At 41.4% G+C, this 20,788-nt stretch overlaps 1 protein-coding gene across 3 annotated transcripts in view; it reads left to right on the top strand.

Moving 5' to 3' along the window:
• Cped1 (cadherin-like and PC-esterase domain containing 1) overlaps positions 1-20,788 on the top strand; it is a 272,944-nt gene that overhangs the window by 50,705 nt on the left and 201,451 nt on the right. For 2 of the 3 annotated variants that reach the window (XM_039108608.2, XM_002729287.6), the window contains exon 3: positions 13,193-13,299. The exons of the other annotated variant lie outside the window; for it this stretch is intronic. In XM_039108608.2, coding sequence (XP_038964536.1) covers positions 13,193-13,299 — 107 coding nt within the window. The remainder of the gene's footprint in view (positions 1-13,192; positions 13,300-20,788) is intronic. 3 annotated transcript variants of the gene reach the window in all.

Raw genomic sequence — 20,788 nt, forward strand, 5'->3', positions numbered from 1 at the left:
GGACCTTGGCTGTTCTGCCAGTCTGCTGTGTTTTGTTCTGGTGGTGATAAGATCTGTCTGCTGGGAGAACATCTCTGGCAGCCGCAAGGAAGTGACACCAGAGAAAGTTAAATGATTCACAGTGACAAGGCCCCTTGGGAGCCTTTGCAGAGATGGCAGAGGTCTCAGACTCAAGCTTTGGGGTAGGATTTTGTAAGGCCCAGAAAATAATTAAGAAGTTTATGTTAGAAGTGATGCAATTTGATATGCAGCTTGGTCTTCGTGTGGGTCCCAGACAACGGAGCAGGAGCTATCCCAAAAGCTGTGGCCTGTGCGTGGGATACGCTCTTCTAGCTGGACTGTCCTGTCTGGCCTCAGTGGGAGAGGAAGCACCTAGCCTGCAGAGAGACTTGAAGTGCCCGGGAGCGGATGGGGTGGGGGTGGGGATACACAGGGGACCCTACCTACTCAGAAGAGAAGGGAAAAGAGAATGGGGGAAGGATTTGGGAGAGGGTGAGTGGGAGGAGGACAGTGAGCGGGACGTAAAGTGAGTAAGTAAAAAATCAAATTAAATTAGAAAGAATTGATGTAATTTATTGTACCAGAAGGTAGGACTAGAAGGAAGGACAAGCTAAAGATGACCTACGCTTCTGGGTGTGGGGGAGGGAGCGCTAAGTATTGGATGACAAAGATAATGGAAGGAAGAAGGGGATATGTGGTTTTTTTGTCTTTTTCCGTTGTTGAAACTAGGACTCCATGAGCATAGAGTTGCACTTGTTCAGCCCAGCGTATACTCCAGAATGTAAATGAAAATGTCTTCTGAAGCACAAGGAACTTCAAATGGGAAATTATTTATTTTCTTCTTTTTTTATTGGATTTTTTTATTTACATTTCAAATGTTATTCCCTTTCCCAGTTTCCCAGACATAAGCCCCCTATCCCATCTCCCTCCCCTTCTTCTATAAGGGTGTCCCCTCTCCATCCACTGCTCTTCTTGCCCCCCTGACATTCCCCTATACTGGGGGTCCAGCCTTGGCAGGACCCAGGGCTTCCCCTTCCACTGGTGCTCTTACTAGGATATTCATTGCTACCTATGAGGTCAGAGTCCAGGGTCAGTCCATGTACAGTCTTTAGGTAGTGGCTTAGTCCCTGGAAGCTCTGGTTGCTTGACATTGCTGTACATATGGGGTCTCGAGACCCTTCAAGCTCTTCCAGTTCTTTCTCTGATTCCTCCAATGGGGGTCCTATTCTCAGTTCAGTGGTTTGCTGCTAGCATTCGCCTCTGTATTTGACATGATCTGGCTGAGTCTCTCAGGAGAGATCTATAACCCATTCCTGTCAGCCTGCACTTCTTAGCTTCATCAATCTTACCTGGTTTTTATATATATATATATATATATATATATATATATATATATATATATATATATATATATATATAAATATATATGGGCCACATATGGAGCAGGCTCTGGATGGCCTGTTCCTTCAGTCTCTGCTCCAAACTTTGCCTCCATATCCCCTCCTATGAAGACTTTTGTTCCCCCTTTTAAGAAGGAGTGAAGCATCCACATTTTGGTCATCCTTCTTCTTGAGCTTCATGTGGTCTGTGTATTGCATCTTGGGTAATGCCAGCTTTCAGGCTAATATCCACTTATCAGTGAGTGCACACCATGTGTGTTTTTCTGTGATTGGGTTACCTCACTCAGGATGATATTTTCTAGTTTCATCCGTGGAGACACAATAGCCAATGCAATGGAGAGAAAGAAGTGCACACAGGAGTGAAATGGTACTGCACCTACAGAAAGAAAGTGTTAAGAAGGGGTCCTGAATTCCCGAAGACCAAGATCGGTTTGCAATCTTCTTGTTGCTTAAAGCTTACTGCACCTCGAGGGTGTGGGTGATGTGTGAGTGCTCATGGCTTTTGGAACATCCCAGAATTCGGTTCTATCAGAGCATGCAATTAATATTACTGGGGAGCCAGGGGTTCCTGTTTAGGTTCTTATTCCATTAATAAAGTTAACTTAGAAATGGACTCAGAAGGAAGCTTGAGAACAATTTTATTAGAGTTTTAAGGGAAGAAGGGTAGACAGACAAGCTGTAAATCATGGCAGCTGCCCAGAGAAGGAAGACTAAGGCAAAAGGGAGAGAGAAAGCCCTGTTGTTTATAAGTAGTCACAGGGTGGAAAGGAGTAGGGGTTGAGAGAACATTCAGAGACTAAGTGAGAAAGCCCAGGACAGAGGAGAAAGCTTGCCCTGGCTCTACTCAGTGTCCAGACGACAAAAGAGATAACAACAACTGATAAACAACAGCGACGACGATGACGACGATGATGACGACACGACAACAACGACGATGACGACAATGGCAGCCTGCATGGTGGAGGCTTCGCAGTGCTGCCTGACTTCGCTGGTTCCAATCCCGACATTTTTCTTGAGTAATCATTGATGGGTCAAGGACCAGCTTACTTTGGCCCGTGCCACCCCTGAGCAGGCAGCCTAGGTTGTATTCAAAAGCCAGCTGAGCTTGTCACTAAGAAGAAGCCTGAAGGCAGCACTCATCTGGGACCTGTGCTTCAATTCCTGCCTCCAGATCCCTGCCCAGATTTCTCTCAGTGATGGAATGTAACTTGTAAACAGAAAGAAACCCTTTCCTTTTCACGTTGGCCCCGGTCCTGGTGTGTCATAGCAGTAGAAAGCAAACTGCAAGCATTTGCTAGGGGAAGGCACAAGAGGGAAGAATACATGTTATCTCATTAAGTAATGATTATCTTCTTATCTAAGTAGCATGGCTTTGGTCTCCTGGGGGGAGGGGCAATCTCCTGCCCAAGTGATTGATTGACAGGGCAAGCCAGATTGACTCTTAGGGGAGGAGAGACTAATAATTAATATTTTAATCACTGGAGCAGGATGCTATGTCTCTACCCAGGGCCATATAGTCCGTTCTTTTTGTTTTGTTTTGCTTGGTTTTGTTTTGTTTTTGAGACAGGGCATCACTGTACAGCCTTTGCTTCCTGAAAGGCATTGTCACACTGGTTTGCCCCCGAGGCATAGAAATTTGTCTTCTCTGCCTCATGAGTGCTGGGATTAAAGGTGATGCTGTTCTCTTAACCAGAAAGAAGAAGCTTGCCTATAATGGAAAATTCACATAGGAGATTTGTCCACAGCTCCCTGACACACACCCTCCATAGCCTCTAAGCCTTTGACAGTAGTGATATGACTCTAAAATCATTTAGGGGATGAACTGAAGTTGGAGAATGAATACAATCCACTTTCACCGTGAAAATCTAGAGATCCAGTTCCAAAGTTGCTCAGAAAAAGAGAGTTCGGTAGATTGCAGACACACACACACACACACACACACACACACACACACACACACACACACACACACACACACACAGGACAGTGGTTCTCACTTAGGGGAAGAGAAACAGGGACCCTGAACTCCTTTCTTGACATTCCTGGCCTCTGGCCTGGTCACTTTCAAAGACATCTCTAGCTTCTGTCCAAGAAAAATAGATCTGTTACTTTCATGGTCCCGCTCCTAAACTCCGTGTGCCATGTGTCACATGTCTGCTCTCCTCCTTCTTAGTGTATGTGGGTTTCTGCCAACTGAAAGCACTGAACAGTTTTCATCTTATTTCCTCTAGAGATTTTTGTTGCACGGATGTTTTAAACAGCATGATCTTTAATTTTTAAAGTCTCTTTTTAAAAATTTCAATATAACTTTTTAGTTTTTAAAATATTTTTATTTATTTACTTTACACGCTGGTTGTTCCCCTCCCCCAGTCCCTTCTCCCCTCCCAGTCCCTCCCCTCCTCCCAGCCCTTCCCCTCCTCCCTGTCCTTCCTCTCCTCCCAGTCCCTCCTCCCCTCCCAGTTCCTCCTCTCCTCCCAGACCTTCCCCTCCTCCCAGTTCTACCCTTACAAATCCTTCCCCTCATTACCACATCCCCTTCGGTTCTAATCCAATGTGCCTTGTTTGTTCCAAGCTCCCACCCAGAGTACCACATTACATTTTTATTTCCACTATTCTTTTCTAAAGTCACCACATGCCCCCAAGCTTTTCTTGGCTGTGAGTCTGTCTCAGAACTTCCTCCTTTTATTCCCCCTTATCTTGACTGTTTTGAGAACAGGGAAGCTCTTTTGCTTGGAAGCAAATATAACACCAATGGACATTGCTGAGGTGACTCTGCTTGACTCACTGAGATAGTCAGGTCCTCCCACTGTGAAATCTTCCTCTATTGCCTCTCTGCATTCTGAACTGTTGGGAATATATACATTTTTATTAAAGGTGTGGTGGTTTGAATGAGATGTTTCCCATAGATCTTGGACATTTGAATACTTGGTCCCAGTTGGTGGCTGTTTGGGGGAAGATTAGAACATTTGGCTCTGCTGGAAGAAATATGTCACTGGAGTAGGCTTTGAGACTTCAAAAGACAAGTGCCATTTTGAGTAAACTCTCTCTGCTTTCTCTTCCTGGTTTAAGATGTGAGCTTTCAGCTGCTGCATCAGCTGCCATGTTCTGCCTGCTGCCATGCTGCCTTGCTGTTAGGGTGACAGGCCCCATTCTTTTGGAACGGTAAACCCCAAATAAACCTTTCCTTCTACAAGTTGCTTTGGGCTTGGTGTTTTTAATCATAGCAATAAAAAAGCAACTGCCTCTTTGAGGCTGTGATGAGAGCTATCTGATGTACCTGGACTTCTTCTACATGGGGATTCAGCCATCTGTCCCCACTTACTTATAGGTACCAGGGACTTATAATCTAATAGTATTTTACTTGGTTTGTTGCCATGGACACTAGTGGCTCCAGCACTACTTTTACCGTTTTATCATTTAATCTTTGTTTTTAGGCTGTTAAAGAACTTCCTGGGACTTCAGTACTTTAAGCTCATTTTATGAACTTCCTTCAGTAGCCCTTGAGTGAACCATTTCCCCACGAACTTGCTCCGTTTTAATTAGAGTATTCGACAGGATGTATATTCCATTTTTTAAAAAAGAATTCAGATTATTGCTGCGTTAACTTCTATCAAAACATTTTAATCTGGCCACCATCCTCAATATCTTAAATTTTGGTAAAGAAAAGTTTTCTCTCAGATAGAACATAGTCTGAGAGGCACACTCACACTTGCCCCTAAATATAGTTCAAAGGGAGGTTAACAAATGGCACGGGTATATTAAAACGTTATGGAGGGAACAGTATCACGGCTCCTGAAGCAACCGCTTCATAAGGTATCTTATTTCTTGGGAGCAAATTCACATGCTCTGTGAAGCAAATTTCCACATAGTGAGAGTATTTTATTTCTCAGGATCTGTAAGTACCATTGCTTTCCTGAGCTTCTGAGTAGGTCAGAAGAATTCCAGGAGCTGAGAACTGTTTACAGAAACAGTCTCCATGATCTTCCTCACAGGCTCCCAAGGGGTGAATATCTGAGGAATGTTCCGGGAAGCAGAGAGGAAAAGCTTTGGAAATTCTGCCCTGAGACACCGAAATTCCATCATCAGATTGGAAGGGATGTGGAGCCAGTGCAAACACCTATGGCCAGACTACTGGGGCAAAGAGCCCAACTGAATAATGGGTGGTGATCGTGTTGTCCGATTTGTTAAGGATAACAGACTCCTGTTGAATGCTTGCCTTAAGGTTAATGCTAAATGCTGAACTTACTAACCTAGAAACACCTACCAGAATCTACAGAGTCTATGTTAGAGATTATAAAATGAATAGCCCTTCTCTGGAAGAACAGCACTGAATAAAGTTAATTATGGGAGACAAATTACTGATCAATAGATCAATCAGATTATGTGTGTAGAACAAAAAAATGAGTTTATGTACCTTGAGAGACTGGAGAGAAGATATAGATATTTGAATATAATCAATTTTGAGATGGGATCAAGTATAGATCCTAATTTATCAACAAGTTTTAAATGGGCTTTTCCTTCCTACTTTTGTATTGTATATGTAGGGTGTGTGCATGCAAGCATTTGGAGGCCAGAGTACAATATTAGGTATCTTTCTCTAGACTGAGAGATAGGGTCTCTTACTGACCTTAGAACTTACCAAACTGGTTGTGTCTCTTTCTTCAGCCCTGGGAATTATAGGTGTGTGATACTTTGCCTGGGTTTAATGTGGATGTTGGGGCTCCGAACTTAGTGCTTACACAGCCAGCCCTCTCTCTACTTACTCAGCCCTCTCTCTTTCCCTGGCCTCTCTTTCCCTGGCCTTTTGTTTTCTTTTGTTTTATTTTAGCTTAGTATGTCATGCTTGAGATTGGACACAGGGAGTATTTTAGCTTCTGACTGAGTTGTAATTCTTTTTCTGTTGCTCACATTACTAACTTGCTCATTTATATACATTTAACAAATACGCCACACATTCTCTCTATATTTCACCCGGTCGATAGGCACGAAGATTGTAAGACTGAATAAACAGCTGTAGTCTCTGCTATCCTGAGCTCAAATTCAAATCAGAGGCAAAAGCATGGGTGGAATGATGTGTGCCCGTAACCCAGGACTTTGGAGGCAGAGGTAAAAGATCAGAGTTCAGAACCCACCAAGGGCACATAGTAAGGCCGAAAAACCAATCAATCTAAACCAATCCAAGGCCAAGCAAGCAACAAATAATAACAAATTGGAAAAATAGATAATAAGCAGCTATATAATGTAGAAGGAGGTAGTAAATGTTGTGATGAAATAGAGCAGGGATAGATGTAATATTATTTGTTTGTTTGTTTGTTGTTTGTTTGTTGGAGAGGTTGTTTTCAGTGTGTAGAGTTCTCCTTCCTTGAGAAGAAAGAGCTTCTTTGCAAATGGTACCAGTGTGAACAGCACTATGTCGCAGTGCTCTATGCTCTGGATTATGTTACTGATCCTGCACCCTTTATCAACGAGGGAAGTTATTTCTGAACCAGGAAACAATTGTTTGCTTTTCGTGGCAGCCTGCCTGTGGGAGACGGAAGTGCTCTGAAGACAGCCTCACTCCTTATGATAAATTCTTGATTTAAAAAAAAAAAAAATCCATGCTGAAAACTGACATGTCAACTGCTTTCGGAGAAGGCTCTGAGAAGGAAGTAAAGTATACACAGTGCTGATTTAAGTGTGAATTCATAAGTGTGGATTGTATGTGACATCTTCTTTTCCCACAGCAAACCCTGTGGTGGGCTACAGAGCATTTTCTTCAGCCGTGTGCTGGTTGGGAATAGCTGCCTGCAGGGTGTGAATGTTTTTGTAATTTTGAGCTGGAGAATGGGACATGCACATCCTGTTTTGTTTCGGTTTGATTTTTTTTTTTTTGTCTAGAACTTTACCCTATGACCTCTCTTGGCTAGTCTAATTCATAGGGCCCTGGTTTCATTGTGATAGGGAAAGAAGCAATACTAGTCACGTAAAAAACAGTGTAAGGAACTTTTAGAAGTTTAATTTTGAAAGTAGGTGGAAGCCAAGTTAGTACTTGTAGCTTCTGCGTGCATGTGTGACTGGGGACAAGTTCCTTTCACACAGGAAGAACGAACAGAGTTCAGTTGACAGCAGCATTGCTAATACTGGGTCTAGTGCTGTGTGAGGATCTAGGGGTGCCAGATTATACCTGCTACAGTCATTCTTCCCTCCAAGTTTCCAGAGGAGAATAGACTTCCTGAGAAATAACTAAAAAAAGGACCAAAGCTATATAAGGTGTGTGTGTGTGTGTGTGTCTGCCTGTCTGTGTCTGTGTGTCTGCCTGTCCATCTTTACTTCTAAAGTCTGTGCAATCCTTGTTTCTAACCCATAGCTGTCACAAGTACTACATAAATGTACATGGCATCAAAAGCTACATTTCTCTGTCACTCCCCTGTGATTTAAGAGGCCAATAGTGACAAGAACATGGCTGTTAGACCTAGAAATCCAGCACTCAAGTCCATTAACTACATGAAAGCTGTTGGGCAAATTATCTAGTCCTTCTGTGCTTCTCAGAACACCCATATCCAGTAAAGTCCATCACTGAAGTAAAAGATTAATTAAAACAAATATTTGCAACATACTGAGGAACATTATGAATACTCAAAAATTCCTACCTGTTGGGGCTAGAGAGATGGCTCAGCAGTTAAGATGCTTTCTACTCTGATAGAGAAGTAGAGCTTGGTCCCCAGAACCCATGTCTGGCAGCATAGAAAGAATGGTAACGTTAGCTTCTAGGGATCCCATACCCTTTTCTGGCCTTCAAGGGCATCTATGCACATGCATATGTGCATGCACGTGTGTGTGTGTGTGTGTGTGTGTGTACTACACATAGATGAACACAAATAATAATAATAGTAATGATAATAAAATAAATCTTAGAAGAATTGTTAGATGTTTCTATCTTTATTCAATGCTACTTAGGTGCTTTTCCGTTTCTGTGATAAAACACTGTGCAAGACAACTTGTGAATGAAAATATTTTCACCCGGGCTTACTGTTTCAGAAGGTTGGAGTCTATGATGCAAGAGTAAAGGCGTGGTGGCAGGAACAACTAAGAACTCACACCTTGAGAGACAGCCATGAGACAGAGAAAGCACAGTGGGCATAGCAGAAATCTTTTGAAGCCTCAAAGCTGCTCACAGTGAAACATCTTCATCAACAAGGCCACACTCCTTAGTCCTTCCCAAACAGTCCCACCAACTGGGAACTATGTATTTAAACATACTACTCTGTGGGAGCCATTCTCATTGAAACTACCCTGTTGTTGTAAAATATAAAAAATAAAAAAGTATGCTTGTCTTTTAACCCGCTAGGTCCTGCACCATGGTGCCCCAAGATATCTGCTAGATATCTTGGCGGAAACACATCCCAACTCCTCGGCGGCCCAGTGTACCCTGCCGCCGCACACTTTGCTACACTCAAATCGTCACATAAAAGACCACACAACACAATAATCTTTGACCCAATTGGTAAGATATAATTGCCCACCTAAACATGCAAAGCCCAGTACCATCCATCTTTTAAGAACATTAATAAGAACCTGTAAATACACAGAGCAGAATCTTAACGTCAGCCACCATCGTCCTGCCACAGCTACTCGGCCTTTCCTCCTCCTCTCTTCCTCCCTCTTCATTCCAGTCTCCTCCTCTTCCTTCAAACTTTTTCCCACCCATCCTTCCTTCTCATCCAATGACAGGCCTCCTTCTATCCTGTACCTGCCTCACCTGTGACATCATCCCATACTACCCTATATATAGTCATTGTAGATTTGGACCCTAAATTCCAATTTAGTATTCTATACCATATAGAATTTAACTTTTCTTTAGGCTAGCAACTCAAGGAACCGTCAGTTTCACCAAGAACGCTCTTGCCTGTTTTTTTCTTTTTTTTTTTTTTTTTAATTTTAACTCAAACCTGCGTTTTACTTCTCAGCCCTTCTATCTCTACATATGAAAGAAATATATCAAAAAGACAATTAAAGGGCTATAATGTTTGACCATTCACTAAAGAAAGTTAACAATAAGACAACAGCCCCTGGAAGTCATATGTTCAGAGTCAAAAGTGAGGTTGTGAGTACTGATGGGTCAGCCTAAAAAGGAGTGGTTTGCAGTTTGCGAGAGAGTTCAGTATCCCACCCCAAGAAAAGACAGCCATAAATCTAAGTATTTCTAGGCTCCGAGAGGAAGGAAGACCATGAAAGGTCATACTTTAGTCTTTGACAACTTTAACCCAGCTAATAAAACATAGCTGGAGTTAAGCTAAGCTTTCTCATCCTGTGGCCGACTTGCTAAGTCTAGGCATCAAAGAGATTTTCAGACATCGCTCTACCACTAACTGACCCCAAGTCCTTTCAACAAAACCAACTTAGCTAATAAACATATTTAGATCAGTACGAGCTAAAACAGAAACATCACTTTGTCAAATGAGGAACATTATGAATATTCAAAAATTCCTACCTGTTGGGGCTAGAGAGATGGCTCAGCTCAGAGATGCTTGCTACTCTGGTATAGAAGTAGAGCTTGGTTCCCAGAATAGATGAATAGAATGTGGGCATACCAGTATTTTACAGCAGGTCAAAAACTGATGCTTCTAGATGCAGAAAAAGCAACCGTAGGGCCAAGTAGAGAACTCCTGGTCATCTCCTTGAAGCCTTGCCTTGCAAGATACAGTCCAAGTGATACTAGAATTTCCATCAGTGGCTGAAATCTGTTTTTTTCAAGTGTGATTTTGCTGACATTTGCATATGACAAATTCCTATCCACTATCCTAGCCATGCACAATCTACTCAAGTATGGCACTTGTTCCTGTGAGCTCTGTGCTTGTGAGCTCTGCTAGATGCTGGGCATGTGTCTGCTGGTGGCTTATATTGTCTTTTAGTGAATGGTGGAGTTCAATCCTCCCCCCAAATTTCGCAATAGTTTGAAATTTTACTAAGGTAGAAATTTGTACCTGAAATGCTCCAAGGCTGATTTGGAGATGTACTTGGTGAATATCTACAGTCAAACTAATTCTAGTTTTCAACATGGTGCTTGAGTGTGTTTGGCCAAATCTGAACATGGATTATGTCTCCTGAAACAAGTAAATCTTTGCTTAAAAAAGCGCGGGAGGGTAGCAAGAGTTAGTGGAGGGAGTTGACTTCTGAAGCCAGAGAAAGAAATGTAGATAAAGTAAAAACATTAGTAAATATTTAACCTATAGAGGTTTGGGAAGTTGGCATAGAATTCAGTGAAGGAAAGAGGAACATTGAATGGAAACAATCAGCCCTGTTTGGACCATGGGAACAATAGTTACAGAAGAAGAATATGAAGACATCTCTTGAAATTCCTGTTATAATTTACTTCATTTAAGAGAACATTGAAGGTCTACGAGTCTTTTCTTTTGAATTATTCATTTTTAAGTTAAAATATTAATTGAATATTTTTGAGGGATGAGAAGTCACCTTATGAATGCCAAGAGACTGTGTAATATTTTATATTATCCTAAATTCTTTTTAATGTTTTAGACCCCTCCAATAGACCGCTGAGGGCACTTACTGCCTTCTCTTTTTCTTTACATTTTTAAAAATATATTTTGAGCAAAGTACTGCTCGCTGAACATTCTTAATGAATTGCCTTGAATTATTTAAATGTGTCTCTCAATTTTAAACGTGTATCGCTGAAATGCGTGTTTCTTTCTACCACCTCTAGAAATTTTGCGTATGCTTGCAAAGTCAGAAGAGGCATGCCTTGGAGAAATTCAAAATGCACTCTGGTTTTAGGAGCCAAACAATGAAGCCCTTAATTTGAAATCCCTCTCTCTCTCTTTGCATCTCCTTATCTTCTTAAAATATTTAGTTGGGGATCTTATGACAGGAGGGTTTCCCCCCCCCCAGGGTTTCACTATTTCCTGAACCAGACACAGTATGAAATAAAAAACGCATTGTATTTCTCTTTGAATTCAAATCAAAAGATGTTGGCTGACAAAGCCCGTTGAATGTTCAAAATAGAGGATTAGAAGCACTGCCCTGTGTCTGGTTTTAGCTCCAGGAACTGGTCTGAAGTTGTCTTCAAAGTGAGGGTACACACAGCAGCCTCCTTCTCCCAAGCCTGAGGCTTGGCTGCTGTTGCCTGGATGAGACTCACTGTCCCAGCTCATCTGTTGAATTCACTCCTGCCCCTTTGAACAGCCATGTTGCCTTTCAGTGTCTTCACGAACAAGCCAGCCGCACAGTTGTGAGCTGAGAGCTTGACTTTCTTTGTTTAGATCACATTTTATTTGCCAGGAAGTTTTTCCTTCTGGCAATGAGGCAGCCAACACCGTAAAACATAGTCCAGACTGCATGGGGCTTGTTAAATGAGAGAGTACTTGGTTGGCAAAGAGGGAGATTTCACTGCTCATTATAAATTCTTCCCCTTTATTAGCTCTTTCATTTGCTCGGCCTTCCTTTGGAAGTGTTACACTTCTACATGAGAAATTCTTCTGGAAAAGAAACGAGCAGTGAGGGCTTTCGACAAGCTGGTTGCCTCCGAAGCTTTTTAGACTAAGTCCTTCTGGATGATGCAGGAATGGTGGGGATCTGGCATCAAAAGTTTCTGAAAGAATGTTCAACTCATGACGCATAAGGGAGACAATACTCACAGAAAATATTCTTAAAGTTAATTTTTCAAGTCAAATGCTGGAGAAATGTCTCAAGAGACGCTAGTTGGTAGGTTGAGCCCCAGTCCATCTTGACTATTCTTAGTACACTTGTTTGCTTATCATCCATGTCATCGACAATCGAAACATATTCTTCTTCTGTCTGACTCTTTGTCTCCAAGAGGTGATGCATTTACTATTCTATCGGGGATTATCCATTTACCAGCACTGATTACATTTAAGACATGCTGACTTGAAAAGAAATGAAAGAAAAGAGTAACTGAGTAGGATGAAGAAATGGCTAAGTGGTAAGAACTCGTACCATGTAGGAAGTAAGAGTACCTGAGTTCTTGTGACGTCAGCACACACACTTAAAAAAAAATGGAAGGTGGCCACTCATGCCCGTAGAGCAGTGTTGTGTCTGCAGTGTTGTGTCAGCAGTGTTGTGTCAGCAGTGTTGTGTCATAAAAGACAGGAGGGCCACTCAGGTTTGCAGGCTGTGAGCACAGTTCTAAGTTCAGTGTGCGATTGAGTGTGATGGATCAGGAAAGTTATACGCACAAACATGCTCAAGCACACATGCTATACACACATGTACCACACTCACAAGGATACAGAGGAATCGACGAAAATAAACCCGCATGTGCTCATAAATGATAACCTGTGAGTCAGCATTCGCTCTTCTAAGTTAAGAAGTTATTGTGGCAAAACGGATGACTTATTGGCAAAGAATTCTGTCCTTGGTAAAAGCTGACATATTAGTTGTTCCAGTTCATGTTGTGTTCTGAATTTTGAACCTCATTTCAATATCTGTAGGGAGATCTCAAATTAATTTTTCAGAAAACCTTTTAAATTTTTATTGTTTACTTCCTGCCAGCAAATTCTTTTTTTTTATAAAAAGTCTTACTTTTTTTTAAAAAAGACTAAGGTATTTTATACATTCTCAAATTTTGGTTTTCAACAGAATTTTTATAGATATTGAATATCCAGATTTTCTCTATATTAAAAGGCTAAATATAAAACATTAAGCTTTTGAGTCAGAGTTGAAATTTAAGTTATTCTGAGTATTAGCATTTTGCTATAAACAGTGTTGCAGTATGTTTTAGAGTTTAAATAACCACACACTTTACTGGCAAGGAGCTAAATGTTGTTTAATGTTTTTAGGTGGTTTGAACTCCTGGGATCTGTTCATTTGCCTGCCTTCTAGGGAAGCTGATGGGAAACCCTGCATACCCAGGGAGCACATGTGTCGACTAAGCCTACATCAAAGGGTAAATACTGTCAAAGTATAAACACATTTGGTCAACCCTATGGAATAGTATTACAGCTGGAAGGTTTGGGTCCATATATTGTTGTCTTTAATTCCTCAGGAATTGGAACCACTTTATCTTTGGGAAAAGTTTAAAGAGAGTTAGTTAGCTTCCTGACACTGTAACAAAACACCTGGGACAAACTAGCATAGAAAGAAGAAAGATTTACCTTTGACTCTCAGTTCCAGAGTTTCAGACCATGGTCATTTGGCCTTGTTGACTGTCCATGTGTTGAGGAAGTACATCGTGAAGGGGAATCTGGGGTAAAGGAAATCACTCACCTTGTGGTATCCAGGAAGCAATGAGACAGAGGAAGGAAATGGCCAAAGTCACAATGTGCCCTTTAACAGCTTGTTCCCAATGGTCTAACTTCCTTTAGTGAAACCACACTTCCCAAAGATATCAGCAGGTCCCAATAGCAAACAAGGGTTAGCTAACCAGTGACAAACTAACCCTGTACCCTGTGGGCCTCTGGGGACACTGATGATAGAACAGGAAATGCCACGTCTTATTCTTCAACATGTAATGCAAAAAAACAGACTTGGGGTTTGTTTGTTTTTTTTTTTTTGTTTGTTTGTTTTAATATAATTTCCCCTAGCTTGATTGTTACAAGTACTCTTTTCTTTTCTTTTCTTTCCTTAATTCAGTAGGGCACAAACTTTACCTGCAACTATGCAGCCTTATTGGATGCTGCTTATCCTCACTTCATTGAATCACAGTAGAAAAAATATTTTCTGTAGCATTGTACCGGCTGTTTCAATCTTAGCGCATATCCTAGTCAGCTTCAAATACCACAGTGGCCCAGCCTAGAGTCATCCAAGAGCAAAGAAAGCCTTGACTCAAGAATAGCCTGGGTCAGATTGGCCTTTTGAGCAGGAGGTCCTAGCCTACTGTAGGCCGTAGAATCCCTAGGCAGGTGGCCATGAGTTGTATGGGAAAGCTAGTCAAGCATGAACCCAGGAGCTAACACATGTGAGAGTAACCAGCAAGCAGCAGGGCGTTTTCTGCTTCAAACTCCTGCTCCGCCTGAGTTCTCACCCTGACTTCCTTCACTGGTGAACTGGGACAAGAAAGCACAAGCTGAAGTGAACACTTTCCTGCCAAGGTTTCTCTGGGCGGGAGACATTTTATCATGGCAGGAGAAAGGAAACTGGGACGTCCTAGTAAACCCACAATGTGTGAGCTTTCAAAAATGAGGCTGAAATGAAGGCCTGTGTGATGTGCTAGCCATTATGCTAGACAAGTTACACAGTGTTGATGCTTACAGCCAGCCTGTGAGGAAAGTGCCAAAACCACACTGGTGTTTGCCTCCTAACTGAAGTCATAGTAGCCTATGCCGCTGGCTCGATGGCAAAGAAGGTCTAGACAATTTTGGTTTTCCTCTAATTTTTTCTTATAATATTTCATTCCCTTGACTTTTGGGCTAAGCACATTCTTTTGGGATGGTTTTGTGTTTTGACAAAGCTCAGGTTTGGCCTCGAATTTGCTATGCAGTCTAGGCTGACCTTGAAATTGTAAAAGTCTTCCTGTGTCCCCCTCCCTCCCATCCCTGCACACACCCAAGTATAAGACCATCACATATCTTTAATCAGTTCTTGTTTTCACTCCTCCTCAATAAGGAGAGGTTTTGTCTCCTTATTGAATGGTACTGAAAGACATCTTTCGTTTGTTACAAATGGGAGAAAAATGTGCTATGGCACCTATTGGTCAAAGCCAAGGATGCTGTTAAATATTGGTTAATGTTCACAACTAAGAATAAAGAAGCCCGATACAGTGATTGTGTCAAAGCTGAGAAACCTTAAGGCACTTCAGGAACAAGGTCTTTCATGATAAACTCCTGTTCTATCACAGGTCAACTAAAGGATTTTAGTAATTTCTGTAACCATCACTGCCTTTTCTTAAAATATGAAGGCATTAGAACCCATCTTTAAATTCTCATGAAAGAGAGACTTTGTAATGATGCAGAACCAAGAAGAAGAGCAGAGATATAGTGAGAGAGAGAGAGAGAGAGAGAGAGAGAGAGAGAGAGAGAGAATGTGCAAATATATGTGTGTGTGTGTGTGTGTGTGTGTGTGTGTGTGTGTTGGACGGGGTGCTTATAAAGTGTGATCTCTATTATGTGGAAATTCCCTCTTCATATTTTTAAATTTCAAGAATAGTTTAGGCATGCAGAAGGTTATGGAAATAATAAAAATTTTCCATGTAGCTTTTTCTCACCTTGCTCTAAGCTTAGTGAAATATCCAATACGGTGCATTTATCAAAACAATAAATTACCATCAACTCAAACTGTTCACAGAGTTACAGGCAGTACTTAGGTTTTTGTATCTTTTTAAAACCGTGTCCCTTCTCTGTTCCAAGATTCAATCTAGTACCTGTGTTAGATGCACTTTCCACCTGTCTCCATAGTCTCTCCGAGTCTGGATGTTTCCCAGGCCTTTCTTCTCTTAATGGAACTAATATCTATGAAGAAAACTGGCTAAATATTTAGTAGAATGCCCCTGATTGGGTTTATTTGATGTTCTCTCACAAAATTATGGACTTTTTGTAAGAATATCACTGTGGTTGTTTGAATTAGAATGGCCCACATGGGCTCATATTCTTGAATACTTTGGCTCCCAGGTATGGAAGAGCTTAAGAAAGATAAGAGGTATGGTTAACTTTTGGGCATATGCCCAGGAGAGGTATAGCTGAGTCCTCAGATAATGCAATGTCCAATTCTCTGAGGAACCTCCAGACTAATTTCCAGAGTGGTTGTACCAGTTTGCAATCCCACCAACAATGGAGGAGTGTTCCTCTTTCTCCACATCCTCACCAGCATCTGCTGTCATCTGAGTTTTTTATCTTAGCCATTCTGACTGGTGTGAGGTGGAATCTCAGGGTTGTTTTGATTTGCATTTCCCTGATGATTAAGGATGTTGAACATTTCTTTAGGTGTTTTTTGGTCATTTGATAATCCTCAGCTGAGAATGTTTTGTTTAGCTCTGTACCCCATTTTTAATAGGGTTATTTGGCTCTCTGGAGTCTAGATTCTTGAGTTCTTTGTATATTTTGGATATTAGCCCTCTATCACATGTAGGATTGTAAAGATCTTTTTGCAATCTGTTGGTTGCTGTTTTGTCCTAATGACAGTGTCTTTTGCCTTACAGGAGCTTTGCAGTTTTATGAGGTCCCATTTGTCAATTCTTGATCTTAGAGCATAAGCCATTAGTGTTTTGTTCAGGAAAATTTCCCCAGTGTTCATGTGTTCGAGATTCTACCCCCCTTTTTCTTCTATTAGTTTGAGTGTATCTGGTTTGATGTGGAGGTCCTTGATCCACTTGGACTTAAGCTTTATACAGGGTGATAAGCATGGGTCAATCTGCATTCTTCTACATGCTGACCTCCAGTTGAACCAGCACCATTTGTTGAAAATGCTATCTTTCTTCCATTGGATGGTTTAAGCTCCTTTGTCAAAGATCAAGTGACTATAGGTGTGTGGGTTCATTTCTGGGTCTTCAATTCTGTTCCACTGATCTATCTGCCTGTCTCTGTACCAATACCATACAGTTTTTATGACTATTGCTCTGTAATACTGCTTGAAGTCAGGGCTGGTGATTCCCCCAAAAGTTCTTTTATTGTTGAGTATAGTTTTCACTATCCTGGGTTTTTTGTTATTCCAGATGAATTTGCAAATTGTTCTGTCTAACTCTATGAAGAATTGGATTGGAATTTTGATGGGGATTGCATTGAATCTGTAGATTGGTAAAATGGCCATTATTATTAATCCTGCCAATCTATGAGCATGGGAGATCTTTCCATCTTCTGAGATCTTCTTCAGTTTCTTTTTTCAGAGACTTGAAGTTCTTGTCATACAGATCTTTCACTTGCTTGGTCAAGGTCACACCAAGATATTTTATATTATTTGGGACTATTATGAAGGGTGTCATTTCCCTAATTTCTTTCTCAGTCTGTTTCTCCTTTGAGTAGAGGAAGGCTACTGATTTGTTTGAGTTAATTTTATACCCAGCCACTTTGCTGAAGTTGTTTATCAGGTTAAGTAGTTCTTTGGTGGAACTTTTGGGGTCACTTAAGTACACTATCATATCATCTGCAAATAGTGATATTTTTATTTCTTCCCTTCCAATTTGTATCCCTTTGATCTCTTTTCATTGTCTGATTGTTCTGGCTAGTACTTCGAGTGCTATGTTGAATAAGTAGGGAGAGAGTGGGCAGCCTTGTCTAGTCCCTGATTTTAGTGGGATTGCTTCAAGTTTCTCTCCATTTAGTTTGATGTTAGCTACTGGTTTGTTGTATATTGCTTTTACTATGTTTGGATATGGGCCTTGAATTCCTGATCTTTTCAGGACTGTTATCGTGAAGGGGTGTTGAATTTTATCAAATGCTTTCTCAGCATCTAATGAAATGATCATGTGGTTCTTATCTTTGAGTTTGTTTATATAGTGGATTACATTGATGGATTTTCATATATTAAACCATCCCTGTATTCCTGGGATGAAGCTTACTTGATCATGGTGAATTATCATTTTGATGTGTTCTTATACCCAAAAGATGCTCCAACATACAACAAAGCCACATGCTTCATTATGTTCATAGCAGCCTTATTTATAATAGCCAGAAGCTGGAAAGAACCCAGATGCCCTTCATCAGAGGAATAGATTAAAAAAACGTGGTACATCTATACAATGGAGTACTACTCAGCTATCAAAAACAACGACTTCATGAAATTCATAGGCAAATGGAATGAACTAGAAAATATCATCCTGAGTGAGGTAATCCAATCACAGAAAAACACACTTGGTATGCACTCACTAATAAGTGGATATTAGCCCAAAAGCTCAAATTATCCAAGATACAATCCACAGACCAGGAAGCTCAAGAAGAAGGATGTCCAAAATGGGGATGCTCCCACCCCTCCTTAAAAAGGGAAAAAAATATCCATAGGAGGGGCTATGGAAGCAAAGTTTAGAGCAGCGACTGAAGGAACAGCCATTCAGAGCCTGCCCCATATGTGGCCCATATATATACAGCCACCAAACTCGATAAGATTGATGAAGCTAAAAAATGCATGCTGAAAAGGACGGGATATACATCTCTCCTGAGAGACACATCCAGAGCATGCCCAGTACAGAGGTCAATGCTAGCAGCAAACCACTGAACTGAGAACAGGACCCCCTTGTGGGGAATTAGAGGAAGTTTTGAAAGAGTTGAAAGATCTTACACCCCCATAAGAAGAACAATGCCAACCAACCAGAGCTTCCAGGGACTAAACCACTACAGAAAGACTATACATGGACTGACCCAGGGCTCCAATTGCATATGTAGCAGAGAATAGCCTTGTTGGGGCACCAGTGGAAGGAGAAGCCCTTGGTTCTGCCCATATTCCCCAGTGCAGTGGAATATGTGGGGTGGACAATAAGGGGGATGGATGGGGGGAACACCCCATGGGGGATGGGGACGAAATGGGGGCTATGGACAGGAAACCAAGAAAGGGAATAACATTTGGAATGTAAGTAAAGAAATAGACCTAATAAAAACATTTTTAAAAAACAGGTGTGGTTATGCCGGGAGAAGTATGGCACTATAGGGAGGTTTTAAGGTTTCAAACCCCATGCTAGGCCTAGTCTCAGTTTCTCTGCCATCTTCACTGTGGGGTCTGTCTGAAGTCTCTCAGCTACTGCTGTAGCACCATGCCTGCCTGCCTGCCACCAAGCTCTTTGCCGTGATGGTCACGAACTTATCCTCTCACACTGTAAGCCCTCAATAAACTATTCATTTTATAAGATCCTTGATCATGACGTCTTACCACAGCAACTGAAAAATAACTAAGAGGGGCACAGAAGAGATAATATATTTTGTGTTTTTAAGGATCAGGAGGTACACAGCACTCCTTGGTCCTGCTTCCCTTGTTATCTGGCATAGGTGGTATCAGCTGCCTCTCTCCACGGTAGAATCGCTACGTTTCCTTTGGTTTTGTAAATATTTAGAGTGTGACACTTTGAGACTGTGGAAATATTTTGCTTTTCTGTAAACTTTGGGCCAACAATTTTAACATCTAGTCAGGGACCTTACCAGTTATCAGTATTATCCATTTTAATGGTCAGTTTGTATTTCTGCATTTCTTTTATAATTGTTATGTTGTAAATCTTCATAACATATCAGGGAGATTTATTTCTATCCATGTGCCAAGTCTGACTTCCTTCTATTTTAAAAAGTAAATTCTTGTGTGGGAGAATTTTTGCCTTCGAGATTCTTTTTCCAGTAAATTTAGAGTAATACCATTTATCACATTGGAGGCCACCACCTTCCAAGTCTTTTCCTTGCCAAATCTTTTTTTTAAGTCACTCATTCATTTGTCTGTGCATTAATTAACACATCTGTACCTTTCTTATGTCTGCAGTTACTTGACAGACATCTGTACTGAGCCCTGTTTACATACTGAGTAAATATAAATGAACAAAACAGACGTAAATCCTTGCTCTTGCGGGATTAGACTCTCAATAGGAGACAGGGAAAGGAAAGGCTAGCAAAGGTGCACAGTAGATGTCAAAAGGAACCAGGGGGAAAAACAAAGTAAAAAGAGAAAACAAAAAACTAGCTGTTGAACTTCCGATGAGTAGGCTCCATCAAGAGAGCATTGGAGCAGGGTGTGGCAATACATGCCTATGTTCCTTGCACACAGCGGGCAGAGTCAGGAGGACCTCTGAGTTTGCTAGCCAAGTCTACAGAGTGAGTTCCAGAATAAGCAGTTCTTCACAGAGAAACCCTGTCAAGCATCTCCCACACTCCCAAACAAGTGACATTTGAGTTCAGCCTGCAAGATCTTGGTGTCAGTGGCTCAGGTAAAAATTTCAGACACACAGGAAAGGAGAAATCAGCATCGGATTAAAGGAAGTAGTCTGGTTTTTGTTTGTCTGTTTTTCTTGTTTGTTTTTTATTTCGTTTTCAGTTTTTTAAGCATGTGTGGTGGTCTCTGTTATCTATTGTTGTGAAGAGACACTATGACTAAGGCAACTTCCAAAAGAATGCATTTAGCTGGAGGCAGCTTACAGTTCCAGAGGGTGAATCCATCCATCATCATTCTGGGGAGAGCAAGGCAGCAGGAGGCAGGCTTGATCCAGGAGCTATACATAGCTGAGAGTTTACATCTGGGAGAGCAAGACTAGGCCCGGAGTGGGCTTTTGAAATATCAAAGTCAGCTCCCGAGTGACATATCTCCTCCAACAAGGCCACACTTCCTAATAATTCCCCAAGAGTCCATACACTAAGGACCTAGCATTCAAATACATGAGCATATAGAAGCCATTCTCATTCCTGTTCTGTCTGCATGAATGTCTGTGCATCGAGTGCAAGAAGACAGAGCTGGATCCCTTAGGACTGGAGTTACAGAACCACCATGTGGGTGCTGGGCATTGAACCTGGGTCCTCTGGAAGAGAGGCCAATTCATTTAA

The sequence above is a fragment of the Rattus norvegicus genome, chromosome 4 (assembly GCF_036323735.1).
Source record: "Rattus norvegicus strain BN/NHsdMcwi chromosome 4, GRCr8, whole genome shotgun sequence".
NCBI classification, from domain to species: domain Eukaryota; kingdom Metazoa; phylum Chordata; class Mammalia; order Rodentia; family Muridae; genus Rattus; species Rattus norvegicus.